The sequence below is a fragment of the Acomys russatus genome, chromosome 23 (genome assembly GCF_903995435.1).
Source record: "Acomys russatus chromosome 23, mAcoRus1.1, whole genome shotgun sequence".
NCBI classification, from domain to species: Eukaryota; Metazoa; Chordata; class Mammalia; order Rodentia; family Muridae; genus Acomys; species Acomys russatus.
This window is the reverse complement of record NC_067159.1, coordinates 53001335-53019012: the sequence shown is the minus strand read 5'-3', so window position 1 is coordinate 53019012 and position 17678 is coordinate 53001335. Positions and strand designations below refer to the sequence as shown.

Sequence of the window (17678 nt, the reverse complement as noted above, 5' to 3'; positions counted from 1 at the left end):
CTTTAACAGGAAATTACTATACTCAGCCGGCAAGTGGATCTCTGTGAGTTTGAGGCCAGACTGGTCTAGAAAGAGAGTCCAGGACAGACAGAGACACCCTGTCTTGAAAAACAAACAAACAAACCACCTCTAATTATGGCTGTATAGTTCCCGCAACTTCTAATCCCTCAGACGTTGGCCATGCCGCCAGCACCAGAGTCTAAGCTGAGGTTTAAGCTGCAGAGCCGAGTGAAGCGTTCCGTTACCTTTTTTGTTTGGAGGTGTCAGTCCTGACCACACACTGGCTGACTTAGGAGGGCTTGCTGACAGACGTGGAGTAGCACTTTCATTTGATGGAAGGATCTGTGATGTAGATAGGTCATTCAAATGGACATCAGTGATATATTCTGCAATATTTAAATTTTTATTATTACCTTCAATTAAATTTATAAATGAAACTACTAAGTAAAGTTGTAATCCATGTGATAAGTAATGTCATTTAACATAAAAATTCCTTAATCGTTAACAAATGCCAAGTGAAATATTTGGCAAAGTGCTAGCTAAGCAAAATAACAGTGATTTCCACCCAGGAACCCGTTTCCTGCCAGGAACACATTCTGCTGACGTCAGCTCAGGAAGGGAGTAGAGGTAACGCAAAACCAACGATGATCTCAGCTCCCAGACTTAGAACTTCTAAAAAGCCACCCAGAAGCTACAAGAAGTGTTTGGTTTCTTGATCCATGTTTTCATCCAGCTCAGCCTGACCTCAGACTCTGTGCAGACAAGCTGCCATCGTTCACCTGGTCCCCCAGCCCTCACTTCCCAAGAGCGGCTACCAAAGGCGTAGGCCACGTGCCTGGGTCCTACATTTCTGTTAGACATCTTTTCCGTGTGTGTGTGTGTGTGTGTGTGTGTGTGTGTGTGTGTGTGTGTGTGTGTGTGTGTGTATGGTGCGCGCACACACACACGCGCGTTACTACAGACATGTCAGTGCAGATGCCACCAGAGACCAGGAGAGCTGAAGACAGTTGTGAGCTACCCAACATGGGTGCTGGGAAACGAAGTGGGGTCCTCTACAAATGCAATATAGGCTCTTAATTGCCAGCCCATCTCTCTAGCCCCACCTAGTCTTTTAAATTCAACTTCGTCTCATTGTGCTGGGGAGGGAGCCCAAAGCCTCAAAACTACCACGTAAGCGTTCCTATCATTGAGCCATGCTCCCTCAGCCCAGGAATTTTTTTAAGTGAGAGAAAATACTATTGTCCCAAATAAACTTAGTAATTAAAACCAAACAAGAAATCTAGGCAGTGGGAGCTGGAGAGGTGGCCAAGTGTTTTGGTTACAAGTACTTACAGCTCTTACTGAGGACAGAGGTTCGCTTCCCAGCTCAACTGCCTGTCACTGCAGTTCTGGCCTCTGGGCTTTCATACAAATGTGTGGTGCACAAGGGGGACAACAGGGACCACAATTCATGCATGCAAACACATAAGACACATACATATATTAAATCGATTTTTTTAAGAAATAAATTCATAGCTGGGTGGTGGTAGTGATGCGCCCTTTAATCCGAGTACTTGGCAGGCAGAGGGCAGGCAAATCTCTGAGTGCGAGACCAGCCTGTCTACAGAGTGAGTTCCAAGACAGGAAGATATATACAGAGAAATACTGCCTCAAAAAACAAAAAAAAAAATTTTTTTTCAGATATATATTAATCATATTTATTATTGCTATACTAAAAATAATACATATCTCTTAGGAAAATAACTCTTCAGAGCTAGCTGTAAAACAAAGCCAGCTAGAGACCATGAGTGTTAGCAGCAGCGAGTGGCTAGTGTTAGTGTCTGGCTTATCTTCTGAGGCGAGACGTGTGCTGAACGACTGCAAACGGAGTGGCCGAGGGAAAAGTGTTGGTAACGATACCAGCCAAGGGGCGGGGCGAGGCTCAGGGGCAGGGGCAGTGTGCTGCTCTTGCAGAGGGGTAGGGGCAGGGGCAGTATGCTGTTCTTGCAGAGGGGCAGGGGCAGGGGCAGTGTGCTGCTCTTGCAGAGGGGCAGGGCAGGGGCAGTGGCTGTGCTCTTTGCAGAGGGTCAGGGGCAGGGCATGTGCTGCTCTTGCAGAGGGTCAGGGGCAGGGGCATGTGCTGCTCTTGCAGAGGCAGGGGCAGGGGCAGTGTGCTGCTCTTGCAGAGGGCAGGGGAGGGGCGTGTGCTGCTCTTGCAGAGGGGCAGGGCAGGGGCTGTGCTGCTCTTGCAGAGGGGCAGGGGCAGGGGCATGTGCTGCTCTTGCAGAGGGTCAGGGTCAGGGGCAGTGTGCTGCTCTTGCAGAGGATCAGGGGCAGGGGCATGTGCTGCTCTTGCAGAGGGGCAGGGGCAGGGGCAGTGTGCTGCTCTTGCAGAGGGGCAGGGGCAGGGGCAGTGTGCTGCTCTTGCAGAGGGGCAGGGGCAGGGGCATGTGCTGCTCTTGCAGAGGATCAGGGGCAGGGGCAGTGTGCTGCTCTTGCAGAGGGTCAGGGTGAGGGGCGTGTGCTGCTCTTGCAGAGGGTCAGGGTCAGGGGCGTGTGCTGCTCTTGCAGAGGGGCAGGGGCAGGGGCAGTGTGCTGCTCTTGCAGAGGGGCAGGGGCAGGGGCAGTGTGCTGCTCTTGCAGAGGGTCAGGGTCAGGGGCGTGTGCTGCTCTTGCAGAGGGCAGGTAGGGCAGTGTGCTGCTCTTGCAGAGGGGCAGGGGCAGGGGCGTGTGCTGCTCTTGCAGAGGGGCAGGGGCGTGTGCTGCTCTTGCAGAGGGGCAGGGGCAGGGGCAGTGTGCTGCTCTTGCAGAGGGTCAGGGGCAGGGGTATGTGCTGCTCTTGCAGAGGGTCAGGGGCAGGGGCAGTGTGCTGCTCTTGCAGAGGGGCAGGGGCAGGGGCGTGTGCTGCTCTTGCAGAGGGGCAGGGGCAGGGGCAGTGTGCTGCTCTTGCAGAGGGTCAGGGTGAGGGGCATGTGCTGCTCTTGCAGAGGGGCAGGGTGAGGGGCAGTGTGCTGCTCTTGCAGAGGGTCAGGGGCAGGGGCAGTGTGCTGCTCTTGCAGAGGGTCAGGGTGAGGGGCGTGTGCTGCTCTTGCAGAGGGGCAGGGGCAGGGGCAGTGTGCTGTTCTTGCAGAGGGTCAGGGTCAGTGTGCTGCTCTTGCAGAGGGTCAGGGTCAGGGGCGTGTGCTGCTCTTGCAGAGGATCAGGGTCAGGGGCGTGTGCTGCTCTTGCAGAGGACCCAGATTCAGTTCCCAGCACTCACGTGGTGGTGGTTTATACGTCCATTACTCCAGGTCCAGGGCATATGACCCCCTCTCTGGCTCCACTGGGCACTGGGCACCAGGCACACACGCCGAGCACATACATACATCCAGCCAAAACACTCATACACAAAAGTAAACATACGAAACAAAATAAGAACCTAGCAACCATGACTAAAGAAGATAGCAAAATATTGTGGACAAAGCCTCACTTCAGGATTTCCAAAGAAAAGCAGCTAAAGGCCTGGTGAGGATTTACTGTGGGCGGAGACAGCAAGTATTTTAGGTTTTGCACACTACATGATCTTTGTTATCGTTTTCACTCAGGATTTAAAACATAAAACACTCAGACTATTTTAGTTCATTGTCTTGTTAGTATGTGAAGTACAAACCCCACAAGCAAGTAACAAAGGGCCAGTATCCTGCCTCACGCTTCCTTTGGCTTTTCACAAGGAAGGCTGGTTATCAGAACCAGGCATTTAGTGACCACCGCAAAGCCACGGAAAAGGAAGAACCGTCAAGGCAACAGAGGCTGGTGGTGCAGTGTGTGTGTGTGTGTGTGTGTGTGTGTGAGAGAGAGAGAGAGAGAGAGAGAGAGAGAGAGAGAGAGAGAGAGAGAGAGAGAGAGAGAGAGAGAAGCCAAGTGTCTTCCTCTATCACCCTCCATCCTTCTCCCCACAGGGAGTCTGCAAAGAGCCTGAGCTCCTGGCTTTCCCCTTGGGAAGACATGACACAGTCTTCACAGTAAGCCTCTAATCTTCCTAAGCTAAGAAAGAACTGTGATACACCCAAACACTTAGCACTTAGGCTCCAACAGATCTCTTCGGTCATCACAGAGATAAACTTGCTGTTATTTCTTGGCCAGTGAGCCTCATAACCTGATTTTCTGATCATCTAATTTTACAGAATTTAGAGCAGTCAGTGGCACATCAAGGAACATTAACTCTGAAAGATAAATATGATATGTAAAGCTAAATTTAGCTCATGTCTTTCATTCAGGTATTGGGCTTTCTTCAAAGAACCACTGTCCAATATTATAACGTAGCCAAACAAAGTTCATTTACATATTAGCTATGTCTACAGTGAGAATCATTGGAATGTCATAACATACACGATTAGAAAATTTGGGTTGTGTTTTTGTCAGAATCTCAACAGAACTGGCTTGAAATAAAGAGGAAAATTCCAAGGAGACTAATTTTGTAGACCACTATGCAACCATAAAGGAATCCTGATATGCTTGTGCTTAAAAAAAAAAGTCCTAGGCAAATGATCCTCAAAATTATCTGACTTTTAGTTTCATAATTTTATGATTTTGATTTTAACTTAACACTTCAAGCAAATAGCAAGTCTACCCAGGACAGCCAAGGCTACACAGAGAAATCCTGCCTCAAAAAAACAAACAAAAGTGCCAGGCATGGTGGCACACGCCTTTAATCCCAGCACTCAGGAGGCAGAGGTTTGTGAGTTCAAGGCCAGCCTGGTCTACAAAGCGAGTCCTGGACAGCCAAGGCTACTACACAGAGAAACCCTGTCTTGGAAAAGCAAACAAAAAACAAAACCAACAAAACAACAACAAAATACCCAACCCTGCAAGTCTATTAATTAAAATTAATTAATTAATTAAAAGTAAGGCAGGTGTGGTAGCACACACCTTTAATCTCAGTGGTCAGGAGGCAGGGGCAAGCAGATATGTTTATGGATAGCCTGGTCTACATAGTAAGTTCCAGGCCAGCCAGGGTACACATTGAGATCCTGCCTCAAAAATAAACAAACAAAAAAGTAAGCAAGTTGTTTCAAAAGTAACAGCTAAGTGTTCACCGTTGGCACACAACATGCTATCATCTCACAGTACGATTATTAAATTGTCACCTGAGGCTCTGCCATGTATTTGCACTTTGACGGTCTCCTGGCTGTTCAGGTCAACTGTTTCACATGCAGTGTCTCTATCTTTATCCAATTCTATGTCAACATTGGCTTTGCTGATCTTACTGCACATCTTCTCTTTCTGCCAGTCTTTGGCCATCTCTAAGTCATCCTCATCCTGAATAAGCATTGTGGTCTCATTACTGTCTTCAGGAAAGCCTTTGGAGCCGCTCTCATTTTCTGCTTTCTCACTGCTGCTACACGACTCGCAGGACTGAAAGTCCACGTCTGACTGGCTCCTGTCTTCTTCCACGGTCTCCTCAGAAGTCAGGGTGTGAGGGTCTTCCTCTAGTTCCATGACCTGCTCCTTTAACTCTTCATGAAGCAGGTCCATTAAGCAGCGAAGGAACTCCTGGGCATCCTAGCACATCAACAGAAGCACGTTACCAGTCTAGTGCCAAGGCTCATAGGAATAAGGTACGAACGAACAGTCTGTGCACGGCATCATACTGAGCGTGTCTGTGCACACCTGGACAGGATGAATGCACAGCTGCAGCACAATACGCCCCAAACTAGGCAAGCAAAGCAATTTTCCTCATGTGACAATCACAATTCAGAAATATGGCCTAAAATGAAACACTATGTAAGTTGGGTTTAAGTTAAGAGTTTTCCCTACTCGTGGACTGCATCTTAAAGAAGACTTCTCAATAGACCGCAAGAGCTTATTTGGTAATATAAATTCCTGAGCTGTAAATGCTTAGGAAGAGCACTGGCCAGCCTGGCAGCCCGAGTTCAATCCCTAGAACCTGCTGTGGAAGGACAACGCACTTCAGTGCTTCACACACGTGCGGTGGCATGTACAAACCATCCCTCCTCATACAAACAACATTTTAAAAAAATTAAAATTACAAATTCCTGAGCTCCAACCTATAGGTCTAAATTATAACCTCTGGAGATTCAGAAATTTATATGGAAAAAGTTAATAGTAGTAATAGTTTGAGAAAAGAGAAAAGTATGAGGACTAGCTATAAATACTCAAGAGACTATAAAAAACTAAAATAGCTGAAACTGCCCCACGACAGTAAGAAAGCTCGCAGAAATTAGAAGGTTCAGCACAGCGGTAGGACACATGCCTGGCATCTAACAAACAACTGCATTCACTCACTCGATCCACACAAACGCAAAAATAAACAAAGAGCCAGGTGTGGACCCAGCACATGAGAGGGGGAAGGAGGAAGATCAGGAAGGTGAGGCCACCTGCAGCTACACAGAGGCCAAGACCAGCCAGGCTACAAGAAACCCTGCCCCCAGACCAAACACTAAAGACACAAAGGAGCAATGATGGAAAAGGTAAACTGGGAAAACAGAAGTATGATAACGTTTTCTGCTTACCAAAGATTATTAAAGTGGAGGTGGGGACAGCTCAGCGGTCAGGATTTGCTCTGACAGACCCAGGCTGTTGCCAACATAACTCAGTCATCAGGAGCTTCAGGTCAGGATCTGATGCCTCCCTCTGACCTCCATGGCACCAGGCACACACCATGCACATACACACACACAGGCAAACACTTATACAAACAAAGTAAATAAATCCAAAAAACTTAAAGATGTTTATAGAAATAACTAACCTGCTGAGAATAGCCTCGAAAAGTTGGGTTTACAGTTTTAATTCCTTGGAACAGATTAGCAGGCACAACAGATCCTGGCCTGAAAAGAAACATTTTCAAACAGATGTTCTGCAGTTCCGATTTTTGTTTTTAGAATTTTATTATTCTCAAGCTGCACAGTATTCTTCAAAACTGCGACTTCATGAGCAGTTCTAGCACAGAACTAACGTGGTCCACAAATAACTGCCGACGTGCTGAGACTCGGCACAGGCAGCCGACGTGCTGAGGCACGGCACCGGCAGCTGGCTGGGCCTATGCTGCCTAGCCTGGGGCGACTCTGCCACACCGCAGCGCAGTGAAAGGCACCCAAGGGCCAATGGAACTGCTTGACACTGATAATGACAACAGCTCTATCATCTGCACTCCAGTGTCATGTGGCCTCACTCCAATCTCCCTTCTACAATTGGTTTTCAACCCTCCAAACAGATCTGCACTCTTTCCATACTTTTAATATTGAATTTTAAACAACTATATTAAGTACATACCTGCTCTTGTGCCACAATTCTGTCATTAGTTTGAGGTAACTTTTACAAATTGCTGGTTTCTTATCTGTTCTAGCCAGTCCTCCACAATCAAGAAAGAAGTACGTCAAAGGTGGGCTAGTGTGAAGACAGAGCAGAGTCAGAGCAGAGTCCAGCCTCAGTCCTCACAGAGTCCAGCTGTTCAGTGAGCCGACAGCACACAGCAGCCTCTCCCTGTCAGGCCTTTGTTCCCTTTTACAGTCCGATATTCAACCCTTTACATCACAAAGTTCAACCAGTCATTTTCTTCCAGGCTCTCAATGTCAAACTCTTTCCCAAAGATGCTATCAATGTCACATCACGCTCTGACAATGCCACAGTCAGGGCTCTGAATTCTGTTCTGCCTCAGTGCCTCTACCTGAAAAGTAATGACCACTCAAGCTATATGCCACAAATAAGGGGGAAATACAGTGCTGTATTCAAGGACTCCACCTACAGAACCATATAAACTTTCATAAGATTTCTAACCTAAAAATGTTCTTAGTATTTAGCAAGTTTAAGCTTTCATTTTCTGTACATAAATGTACTTGCCCAGATACTACTGTTCAACAGAGCAGTGTACTTAAGGACCTAAGTTTGAGGTCCAGAACTGTAAAAAACAAAACCAAATACTTTCCCCAAGGACATACTACAGGACAGCTAAGCCAGGATCATCAATCTTAAAAAACTACAGGTGGTAACTGGGTGTGCTGCTAAGAGGCCTGCAATCCCAGGACTTCAGAGTTCAAGGTCATCTCAACCACACAGCTCCAGGCTAGCCTGGGTTAGAATGCTGGGTTAGAAAAACAAAGTAATAAAGTTAGAGGCAGACACAGAAATCCCACTAGGCCCACAGGTGTCCTCGCCCAGGCTTTTGCCTCTCAGCTCTGCGAGTTACTCACCTACCATAACAACAAGCTCCTTAAGCAAAGCCTGTACTGGAGCTGGAGCAGTGGTGCCCACCTTTAATCCCAGCACTCTGAAGGCAGAGCCAGGTGCATCTGGTCTACAGAGTAAGCTCCAGGACAGCCAGAGCTACACAGAGAAACCCTGTCTCAGGGGAAAAAGAGAAAAAAGAAAAGAAAAGAAAAGAAAGAAAGGAAGGAAGGGTGGACAGACAGGCAGACAGATCAACCGACCGACCTGTACTGGTCTTGCTGCTTACCAGTTAGAAAGAGCCTGCAAAGCTGCATTCATATAGCAAGTATTTCCAATGTTTTTCAAGCCTGTAAGACCTATGAAGAACAAATATAAGTCATCACTCAATAAAACATAAATGATTCAATTTTCCGGTTGTTTATTGAGAACAAACATTTCAAAAGTTAAAGCTATGGAAATGGGCTGAAAACAGTTCACTGGTAGAGTATGTGCAAACTGTACACACAGCCCTGAATTCAGTGTCCAGTGGGTAAACACACGCACACACATGCACACACACATACAAGAAACAACATTAACAAAGCAAAAACATGGAAATGCAAGGCAACAGCCTGAACAACTCAGGCCATGCTTTTGGAAATCTTTTACTTTCCAAATTTTGAGCTGTAGATAAATTCCAGGATTTCCTAATATAACCTAAACAAAAAAATCTGCATAAAAAAACAAACAAACAACCCTTTCTACTGTTATGTAATGAAGAGGACATTTTGGGGGGAAGGAAGAGGGAGATAACCAGGGTCTCGCTGTGTAGCCCTGGCTGTTCTGGAACTCACTATGTAGGCCAAGCTGGCCTTGAGTTCACAGAGATCTGCCTGCCTCTGACTACTGAGTGCTGGGATTAAAATTGTGTGCCAGTACACACAGTTGAAAAACACATTTTTAAAATAATTTGAGTTAAGATTACAATCCCAAAACCCAAGTGGAAAATTGGCCTGATGTTGATGCCAATCCTCACGCTGTGACAAACATGGACCACAGTGCCTCCTTTTCCATGGATGACATTTTTTCCCCATCTGCATTCTATTTTTCTCAGTTTATCCCATCATTAAAAGAGAAAACAGGGACTAGCTGACCTCAGAAGCAAAGCATACACTCAGCATTCCTGAGCCCCTGATATTAATTCCCAACAGAACAACAACAAAGAACAGTAACAAATACTTCAAAAATAGAATTATAAGCCGGGCATGGTGGTGCACACTTTCAATCCCAGCACTCAGGAGGCAGAGGGAAGTGCATCTCTGTGAGTTCAAGGTCCACATAGCGAGTTACAGGGCAGCCAGAACTAAGTAATAGAGAGACCCTGTTTCAAAAGAAACAAGCAAACAAAAACAAGCACCATAAAAATAAATAAATAAACACTTCTAGGGCTGCTGGGTGTGGTGGCGTCCGCCTTTAATTCCAGCCCTTGTGAGGCAGAGGCAGGCAGGTCTCTGTGAGTTCAAGGCCAGCCTGGTCTACAGTGAGAATCGAGGGTAGCCAGGGCTACACACAGAAACCCAGTCTTAAAAAACAAAAACAAAAAAAATCTAGGGCTAAGGATGTAGCTGACTAGAAGGGTGCTTGTCTAATATGCACTCAGGTCCTATGTTCCAAGAACCAGCAGAAAATTCAGTTTATATTAAATATTGTCAACCTTTAAAAAATGGGAAACCCTGACAGACCAAATGTAGGAAAACTGAGTGAACACAGCAGGAGGTCCTCTGGACCCTCATGATTGTTTTCCAAATAAATGCTGCTCCTTTAAAAGAATTTTTTTCCCAAGACAGTCAGCTAAGGTCTCTCACACCTCCCCAGCAACCCTTATCATGGGCAGTGAGAATCCAAACTCAAGTTGAAAGCAAAAAGCTCCCAAAAGGCAAGGCTGGCGAAGCTGAGTCAGCTGTCACACGCTGACACCAGACAAACCAAGTCTGCATTACCTGAAAAAACGGGTTCACGAGGGCAAATGCCTCGGCCCTGTTCTTACCCTCTCCAGTCTCTGCTAGTAAAGCTTTAGACTTTGAACTTGTCACCTCACACTTTGCTAATGAAAGGGCCAGTGCCACCCAGGCGTGCTGAGGAAGAGCCTTTACCTCTCGCCTTCAGCTCGTCTTCTTCCTCCACTTCTATACCCAGATCTTCAAATACCACAGCCAGAGGAGTTTTCAACGCTGTGGTACTGGGCATTTTAAAATCCTTAACAACAAAGAGACACGGCACACTTGTTTAAGACCTTGTACCATCGAAACCCACTTTAATTTCAGCTTACATAACACCTACACTTCAAACCATTAAAGGTGTCACTGGGACAGAAACCGGCCAGCACGGTGGAACGTGCCTGGAGCCCCTGCACTCAGGAGGCAGAGGCAAAAAGACTACTTCAAGGCCAGTCCTGGCTGGCAACAAAGTTAGAGGCCAGCCTGGGCTACACACTGAAACCCTGTCCCAAAACAACCACAACAACAGGGCTGGAGAGATGGCTTCATGCCGAGAGCATCACAAGGCCTTAATCTGATTCCAGCACCTACATTAGGTGGTTCTCAGCTGCCTGCGGCTCCAGCTCCGGAGGACTGGACACCTGTGCTGCGCTCCTATGGCACCTGCACTTATTCGTGCACATACTTACACGCTGACACAATTTTAAAAATTAAAAAATGAAATAAACATAACAACAACAATAAAGATAGAACCCTAAGACTTTGTGCCATTAACAATTACTATAAAGCTAACATTTATATCTTATAGAAAAAAGCACCTATAAAAATGGGCTTTTTTTATTTCCAACTATGTATTTGTGAAGCTATATGAGAGTATTTTCATGTGAGCACAGGTGCAGAAGGCTGGAGGCACAGGATCCCCAAAGCTGGAGTTACAGGCAGTTTAAAGTCACCTCATAGGGCTGGAGAGATGGCTCAGAGGTTAAGAGCCCCGTCTGTTCTTCCAAAGGTCCTGAGTTCAGTTCCCAGCAACCAAATGGTGGCTCACGGCCATCTATAATGAGATATGGTGCCCTCTTCTGGCATGTGGGCAAAATACTGTATAAATAATAAATAAATCTTAATAAAGTCACCCAGTATGGGGCTGGGAACCAAGCTCAAGCCCTCTCTACAAAAGCAGTAAAGAGCTCTTAGCCACTGAGCCTCCTTTTCTAGCCCCCACCCCACCAACAAAACAAAAACCAAACCACATTTTCTAAGTGATGTTTCTAAATTTAGGCTCAAGAACTAACTTTATCTAAATTGGTGACATGCCTTATCTGTTCTGATCTCTGTAACTTCTACAGCAACAAAGGGTGCATCAGGTAAGCTTAGCCACAGGTGCTTCTCTGTAGCATCCCTGTGCTTGTTTTATACATGCACGCACACAACAAAAAGACTCTGTAAACGAGAATCAGCCATCTTTGCAAACTTGGCTTTCGAGCCACCTGATCCACAGGGGAACGTGGCTCCTGATGCTAAGTTTCAGGGTCTGTACTGGTTTTCAGGGTTAAAGCAGCAGGTGCCGAGGGGAGAGGACAGAAGGGGAGGAAAGGGGCTGTGTCCACACCAGCTGCAGAAGTCCGACCACCTTCCTTCACTTAGGTTTCAGAAAGAGAGAAATATTTACAAAAAGCCTTCTGGACACTTACTACTTTGTAAGCTATTTTTAACTCTTTTTTTCTAAGGAGCTTGAACACAGGCGCTCTGTGTGAGTAGACAGGGGTCACTAATGAAAACCTCAGCCCTGGCTTGGGATGTCCAACCTTATCTTCCAGAGCTTCGACCCTGCACAGGTGTCTCCCCTCTAACCCACCCTCCCCTCCTGTTCATTCTGTGCAGAGACAAAGCGAGGCTCGCGTGCCGCCCTGGGCACAGAGACGGGCTTCCTAAAGCACAGGCGAGGCACTTGTAAATCCCAGCTGTGTGACAAACTCTGAAATTATTTTCTGAACATTTATAATGTAAAGTTAGATTACCTGGACCATGCGTTCTTGTGTGTGTTGAGGCTGTCTTGCATGAGGTAACGGAGGAGGAGTCCCTAATTTTCTATCCAAAAACACTTCTTCGCTGCAAGCGTAGCACCACACTCGGAGAGTGGTGAGGTTCACAGTCAGATGATGCTTTGTCTCCTGCACAGTTTCACAGGAGGGAAAAGGGAGGCACCGTTACATATACTTGAAATGTCCCTGCAAAGGACCTCCTAATGACCTGCAGCCTTTGACAGGCAGTGTTTACTCAGAAGAACTAATGTAGAGCACACATAAACATGTCACAATTCTTCTTTTCTGTTTGGTTTTTTTTTTTTTTTTCAGATTTTTTTTTTTCCAAGACAGGGTTTTAGACTCGCTTTGTAGACCAGGCTGGCCTCAAACTCACAGCGATTCATCTGCCTCTGCCTCCTGAATGCTGGGATTAAAAGTGTGGCCCACCATGCCAGGCTTCATGTCACAATTCTTTAGATTAATTCTAAAATCCTATATAGTAACAACGCCTAACCTATCTACAAGTTATGCTAGGGTCTGTTTTCCCTCATTCATAGGACAAAGATAAATTCAACAGTGTAAAATTCCCCGGTTCTGCAATCAGCAAACAGGAATACACGAAAATGGTGAGTAGCAGCAGTACAAGGCATTCTCGTAATCCTAGCAGGGCAAAAGGATCATGTGTCCAAGACCAACCTCTACTACACAGCAAATCTAAGCCCAGCCTGGGCTCCGTCAGACTTTTTCAGGGGGCTGGAGTGTTTGCTGTTTGTTAGCTTGCTAGGAAAACAGAACTGCAAGAGCATACATCATTTAAATGGAAGCAAACACAACTCAAGCAACAGTAAAAAAAGGCTCTCAGATAAAGCGACAGTCGTGCGCACGAGGGTTTAGCTTACAGGATACGGGAGATGTGCCTGGCTGGCTGCTCGGTGCTTTAAAGATGGTCACATAAAGTTCCCTTTCAGATACACGGGGATGGAGACTGTGCAGCGCTGCCTTAGGACTTGAAATATCTGGACTTAGGAATTCTCATGAGAAGACCCGGCTGACACTAGCTGCTGCAGGTTATCAACAGGCACCTTACTATCAGTCCAGCTTAGGGTGGAAAGTCAGAGTCACACAGGAAGTGCCACAGAGTAGAGCAAGACAGATGGCACTGCAGCCAGAGTGGTATGCAGGGCCAGGGCCAGCGCTGGAGCACCCGGGGGTTAGTCCTAAGCCTAACCCTGGGCTAGCAAGATGGCTCAGCAGGAAAAACACACTCGGTACAAGCTTGACAACCCGAGTTCACACCTACACCCCACAATGGAAGGTCCTCTGACCTCCACGCATGCTGTAGGACATGCGTGCCTTCCACACACAAATAAGAAATAATTAAATTTTTAAAATAAACAAACACCTACTCATCTACTAACCTCAACTCCATAACCTGATACTACACCTGAACCCTCCACCGGAAGTGTGCTTCCTCAGCAATACTCAGTTACACACCTGAACCCTCCACCGGAAGTGTGCTTCCTCATCAATACTCAGTTACACACCTGAACCCTCCACCGGAAGTGTGCTTCCTCAGCAATACTCAGTTACACACCTGAACCCTCCACCGGAAGTGTGCTTCCTCATCAATACTCAATTACACACCTGAACCCTCCACCGGAAGTGTGCTTCCTCATCAATACTCAATTACACACCTGAACCCTCCACCGGAAGTGTGCTTCCTCATCAATACTCAGTTACACACCTGAACCCTCCACCGGAAGTGTGCTTCCTCATCAATACTCAATTACACACCTGAACCCTCCACCGGAAGTGTGCTTCCTCATCAATACTCAATTACACACCTGAACCCTCCACCGGAAGTGTGCTTCCTCATCAATACTCAATTATAGCCATGTATTAATGCTGATTTTCTTAGCAATTCCCTCCCCACCTTTCATGGAGAATAAACAAAGTTTTACCTTATGTATTTTCTAAAAAATCAAAAATTCTAGGTTGGTGTGGTGTCACACATCTGTAATGTAACATGTAAGACACACGGGGAGGAGGATTCCAAATTCTAAGCCACACAGCTAGACCAGGTCACAAGCACCTCACAACTCCACTCACAACTTGAATGTTTGTATTGTTTCTCCTTTCCTTCAGGTTGTAGTGGTTTCCCATGGCCAGGACTGCAGCACAGTGACACAGTACGTGCTTGGCACATGCATGGCCCTGGATCCTGTCCCCGCCTCCAACTGCTGTGTACCCAACAGCCACACACATACCTGCGAGTGCATGGTGCTGTGGTCCACTTGTGACTCCCCACAGCCAACATAGGAACACCTGTTCTGTAGCAAGTACGCAAGACAGGAAGTATGTTACCACGGGCTCAGTAAGTTTACAAATACCATCACAATAGGACTTACACTTAATTTTTGACTTCATGTTTTAATTTAATGACTGAATTATTTTCCATAGATAGATAACGTAACTAAAAGGCATAAGCACAAAGACCAGGTTAAGTGTTTCAAAGCTGGAGGTGAAAAGTTATCTCACCTCCAATGCGAGGCACGCATAGAACTGAGTCATTTACTCAAAGCTCTACAAGCGTACTTAAATTACTACTTACGTTTTAAAGTATACTCACATAAAGTTCTTTTATACATCAAAAGTGATATTAATAAATATAAATTTACAATAACACACTTTTCAGGAAAGAAAGCATATATATGTGCATATACCTCCAGGCATGCCCACAGATTTGGTCCTCTGACTTTACAGTCCTGACAAGCCCCCTAGGAAAGTAAGCACAAGAGATCTCTGTTGTGTCGGCACAGTCAAACATACACAATTCACCATATCACTGTGCATGTTTAAACATGACACAGAGTGCTCTATTAGTTTACTTAAATGTGCACTTAAGAGGAAAGTGAGCATGCAATCTCAGGGTGATTACTATGTAACTTACATGGAGCCTGCAATGTCAAGGTGATTACTATGTAACTTACATGGAGCCTGCAATGTCAAGGTGATTACTATGTAACTTACATGGAGCCTGCAATGTCAGGGTGGTTACTATGTAACTTACATGGAGCCTGGCAATGTCGGTGGTTACTATGTAACTTACATGGAAGCCTGCAATGTCAGGGTGGTTACTATGTAACTTACATGGAGCCTGCAATGTCAGGGTGTCACTATGTAACTTACATGGAGCCTGCAATGTCAGGGTGTTACTATGTAACTTACATGGAGCCTGCAATGTCAGTGTATGGAGCCTGTGTCAGGGTGGTTACTATGTAACTTACATGGAGCCTGCAATGTCAGGGTGGTTACTATGTAACTTACATGGAGCCTGCAATGTCAGGGTGGTTACTATGTAACTTACATGGAGCCTGCAATGTCAGGGTGGTTACTATGTAACTTACATGGAGCCTGCAATGTCAGGGTGGTTACTATGTAACTTACATGGAGCATGCAATGTCAGGGTGGTCACTATGTAACTTACATGAGATTTTTCTATCAAATCCTCTTTTGTTATTTCACCAACTGAATCCAAATGTGGACAATGATTTCGAAAAGTCGTCATTTTCTTATAATTTGTTTTTTTCTGTTTCTCAAAGCTTTCCAAATCAGGCAAAATCTACAGGAAAAAATGGCCTAAAAGTTAATTACAAAATCTTATCAAGTTAAAAATGATTAAAGAAAACAATGAAATACGGAATATACACACTCTCCCTGCAAAGAACGATCTGATACACCTGTGGCTAGTACAATAAAAAGATTGGTCTATACTGTGAGTTCCAGGACAGCCAGGGCTACACAGAGAAACCTTTCTAGAAAAACCAGCACCGACCAAACCCACAAACAAAATCAAAACAGAAAGAGGTGTGTTAATCTATGAGTGTAGCGGTAAGTTATTAGGAGCCCGTTTACCACTACATCCATTAGCACACGGCAGGTTCCCCCAGGACCAGGGCCAACTAGCAACAGGCTCTTTGTCCCAGTAATGGTACCAGTGTGAGTTTCAGCTTGTGGAATGAGCTCTAAATCAACCAGAAAGTAGTTAGTGCTCCCAGAGTGCTCACGATGCTACCTCACCAGTCAGCATGCACATCAGGCCAGCTACTGTGATAGCTCGCAGGGTTCAGAGCTGGGTAAGTGATGACTCCTCTTTTCCTTCAACAGCTTGCATAGGAAGCTCCAGAACTGTGGAAGCTAGCCAGTGAGGAAGGGCATCTACACGAGCACTAGCCTTACAGTACTGATCCCTGAACAGAACAGACAGCACTTACAGCTCGCGGTCCACCGCTCAAGGTCATGTGTTGTCTAAGCAGTCGGGTCTGATCAACCAGAGGACTGACTCAGAAAGGTGTAGACTCGCACACGTACACTATGGAACATGGGTGCCTGTACTCACATACGCAGGCAGACAATAATCACATAAAAATAATAACAGTTCTTAACATTTGAAAAATATTATGTAGACAACGCTACACAGGGAAACCCTGTCTCAAAAAACAAAAAAACCAAAAAATTATATAAATCACACTGTGGACTCAGCATGACATTCAATTGAAACACTTGCTAATGTTCTTATTCATGTTTTTAAGAGAATGTTTGGCAACCTTCGTCACCTATTTCTTATCTCTTCTCTCAATTCTGTACCCAAGCATGTGTCCTGCCATCAGGAGGGAAGAGCTGGGTCATTTATCCTTTTGCTTTGAGTCAGAGGATACACAGAACAAACACATAGAGCTATGGTTTTTAGCTACTGGGCAGCATAAAGCACCACACCCGGCCCCGCTGAGCCTGAAGTACTGAGCAGTCCGAGTGAAATGCTAACAGGACTGGGTGGTCTCAAAGCCAAAGGGACAACAGAGAATTTAGGAAGGTCGAGGTAAGCAGAGATAACAAGGCTCGGTATCCCAGAGGAAAAACCAGAAACAACAGCCAGTCTCTGGAGACGGCAGAGACCGCCATCACACAGGCATCACACACAGCTGGGACAAAGACAAGAGCCAGCAAGACCCCACTGGCTGGAGCAGGAACAGCACTCAGAGCCTAACAAGGCTGCTCACGTTGCCATCAGCCACAGCTACGAGACTGATAGACAGAGGTAAGAAATCATTCACATGCCTGTGCCTCGGCAACATGGAATAAAAATCTCCCCTGTACTAACTAAAAGCTTTGTTGGTATTTCCTTTAAAAAGCTCAAAGGCAAGTCTGAAAGAAAAAAAAAGAGACACCAGTGGGGTGGGGAGGGTGCTGGCACAATGGCTCAGCATTTAGGAACACAGGCTGCTTGTCATGGGACTCAAGTTCAGTTCTCAGCATCCACATGGCTGCTCCCAACCATCCACCACTCCACTTCCAGGGGATCCTGTACCCTCTTCTGGCTGCTTCACACACCAGGGATACATATGGTACATATACATACAAGCAAGCAAACACATAACCATAAAGCGGGTTGTACTATAGAGCACTGGCTGACCGGGAGTCCGCTGTGTAAGCCAGGTTGGCCTTGAACTCAGAGATTCATTCCTCCTGCCTC

General features: G+C 46.0%; 1 protein-coding gene across 1 annotated transcript in view; it reads right to left on the bottom strand.

The window, feature by feature from the left end:
• Positions 1-16445, bottom strand: part of Usp33 (ubiquitin specific peptidase 33) — a 30638-nt gene extending 14193 nt beyond the window's left edge. Inside the window, exons 1-11 of the mRNA XM_051166038.1 lie at positions 16420-16445; positions 15633-15767; positions 14869-14922; positions 14413-14475; positions 12140-12292; positions 10278-10380; positions 8432-8501; positions 7252-7365; positions 6728-6806; positions 5106-5520; positions 246-386 (exon numbers count right to left, since the gene is read on the bottom strand). Of these exons, the coding sequence (XP_051021995.1) occupies positions 246-386; positions 5106-5520; positions 6728-6806; positions 7252-7365; positions 8432-8501; positions 10278-10380; positions 12140-12292; positions 14413-14475; positions 14869-14922; positions 15633-15713 (1273 nt within the window). The 5' untranslated portion in view covers positions 15714-15767; positions 16420-16445. The remainder of the gene's footprint in view (positions 1-245; positions 387-5105; positions 5521-6727; positions 6807-7251; positions 7366-8431; positions 8502-10277; positions 10381-12139; positions 12293-14412; positions 14476-14868; positions 14923-15632; positions 15768-16419) is intronic.
• Positions 16446-17678: the final 1233 nt, after the last annotated feature.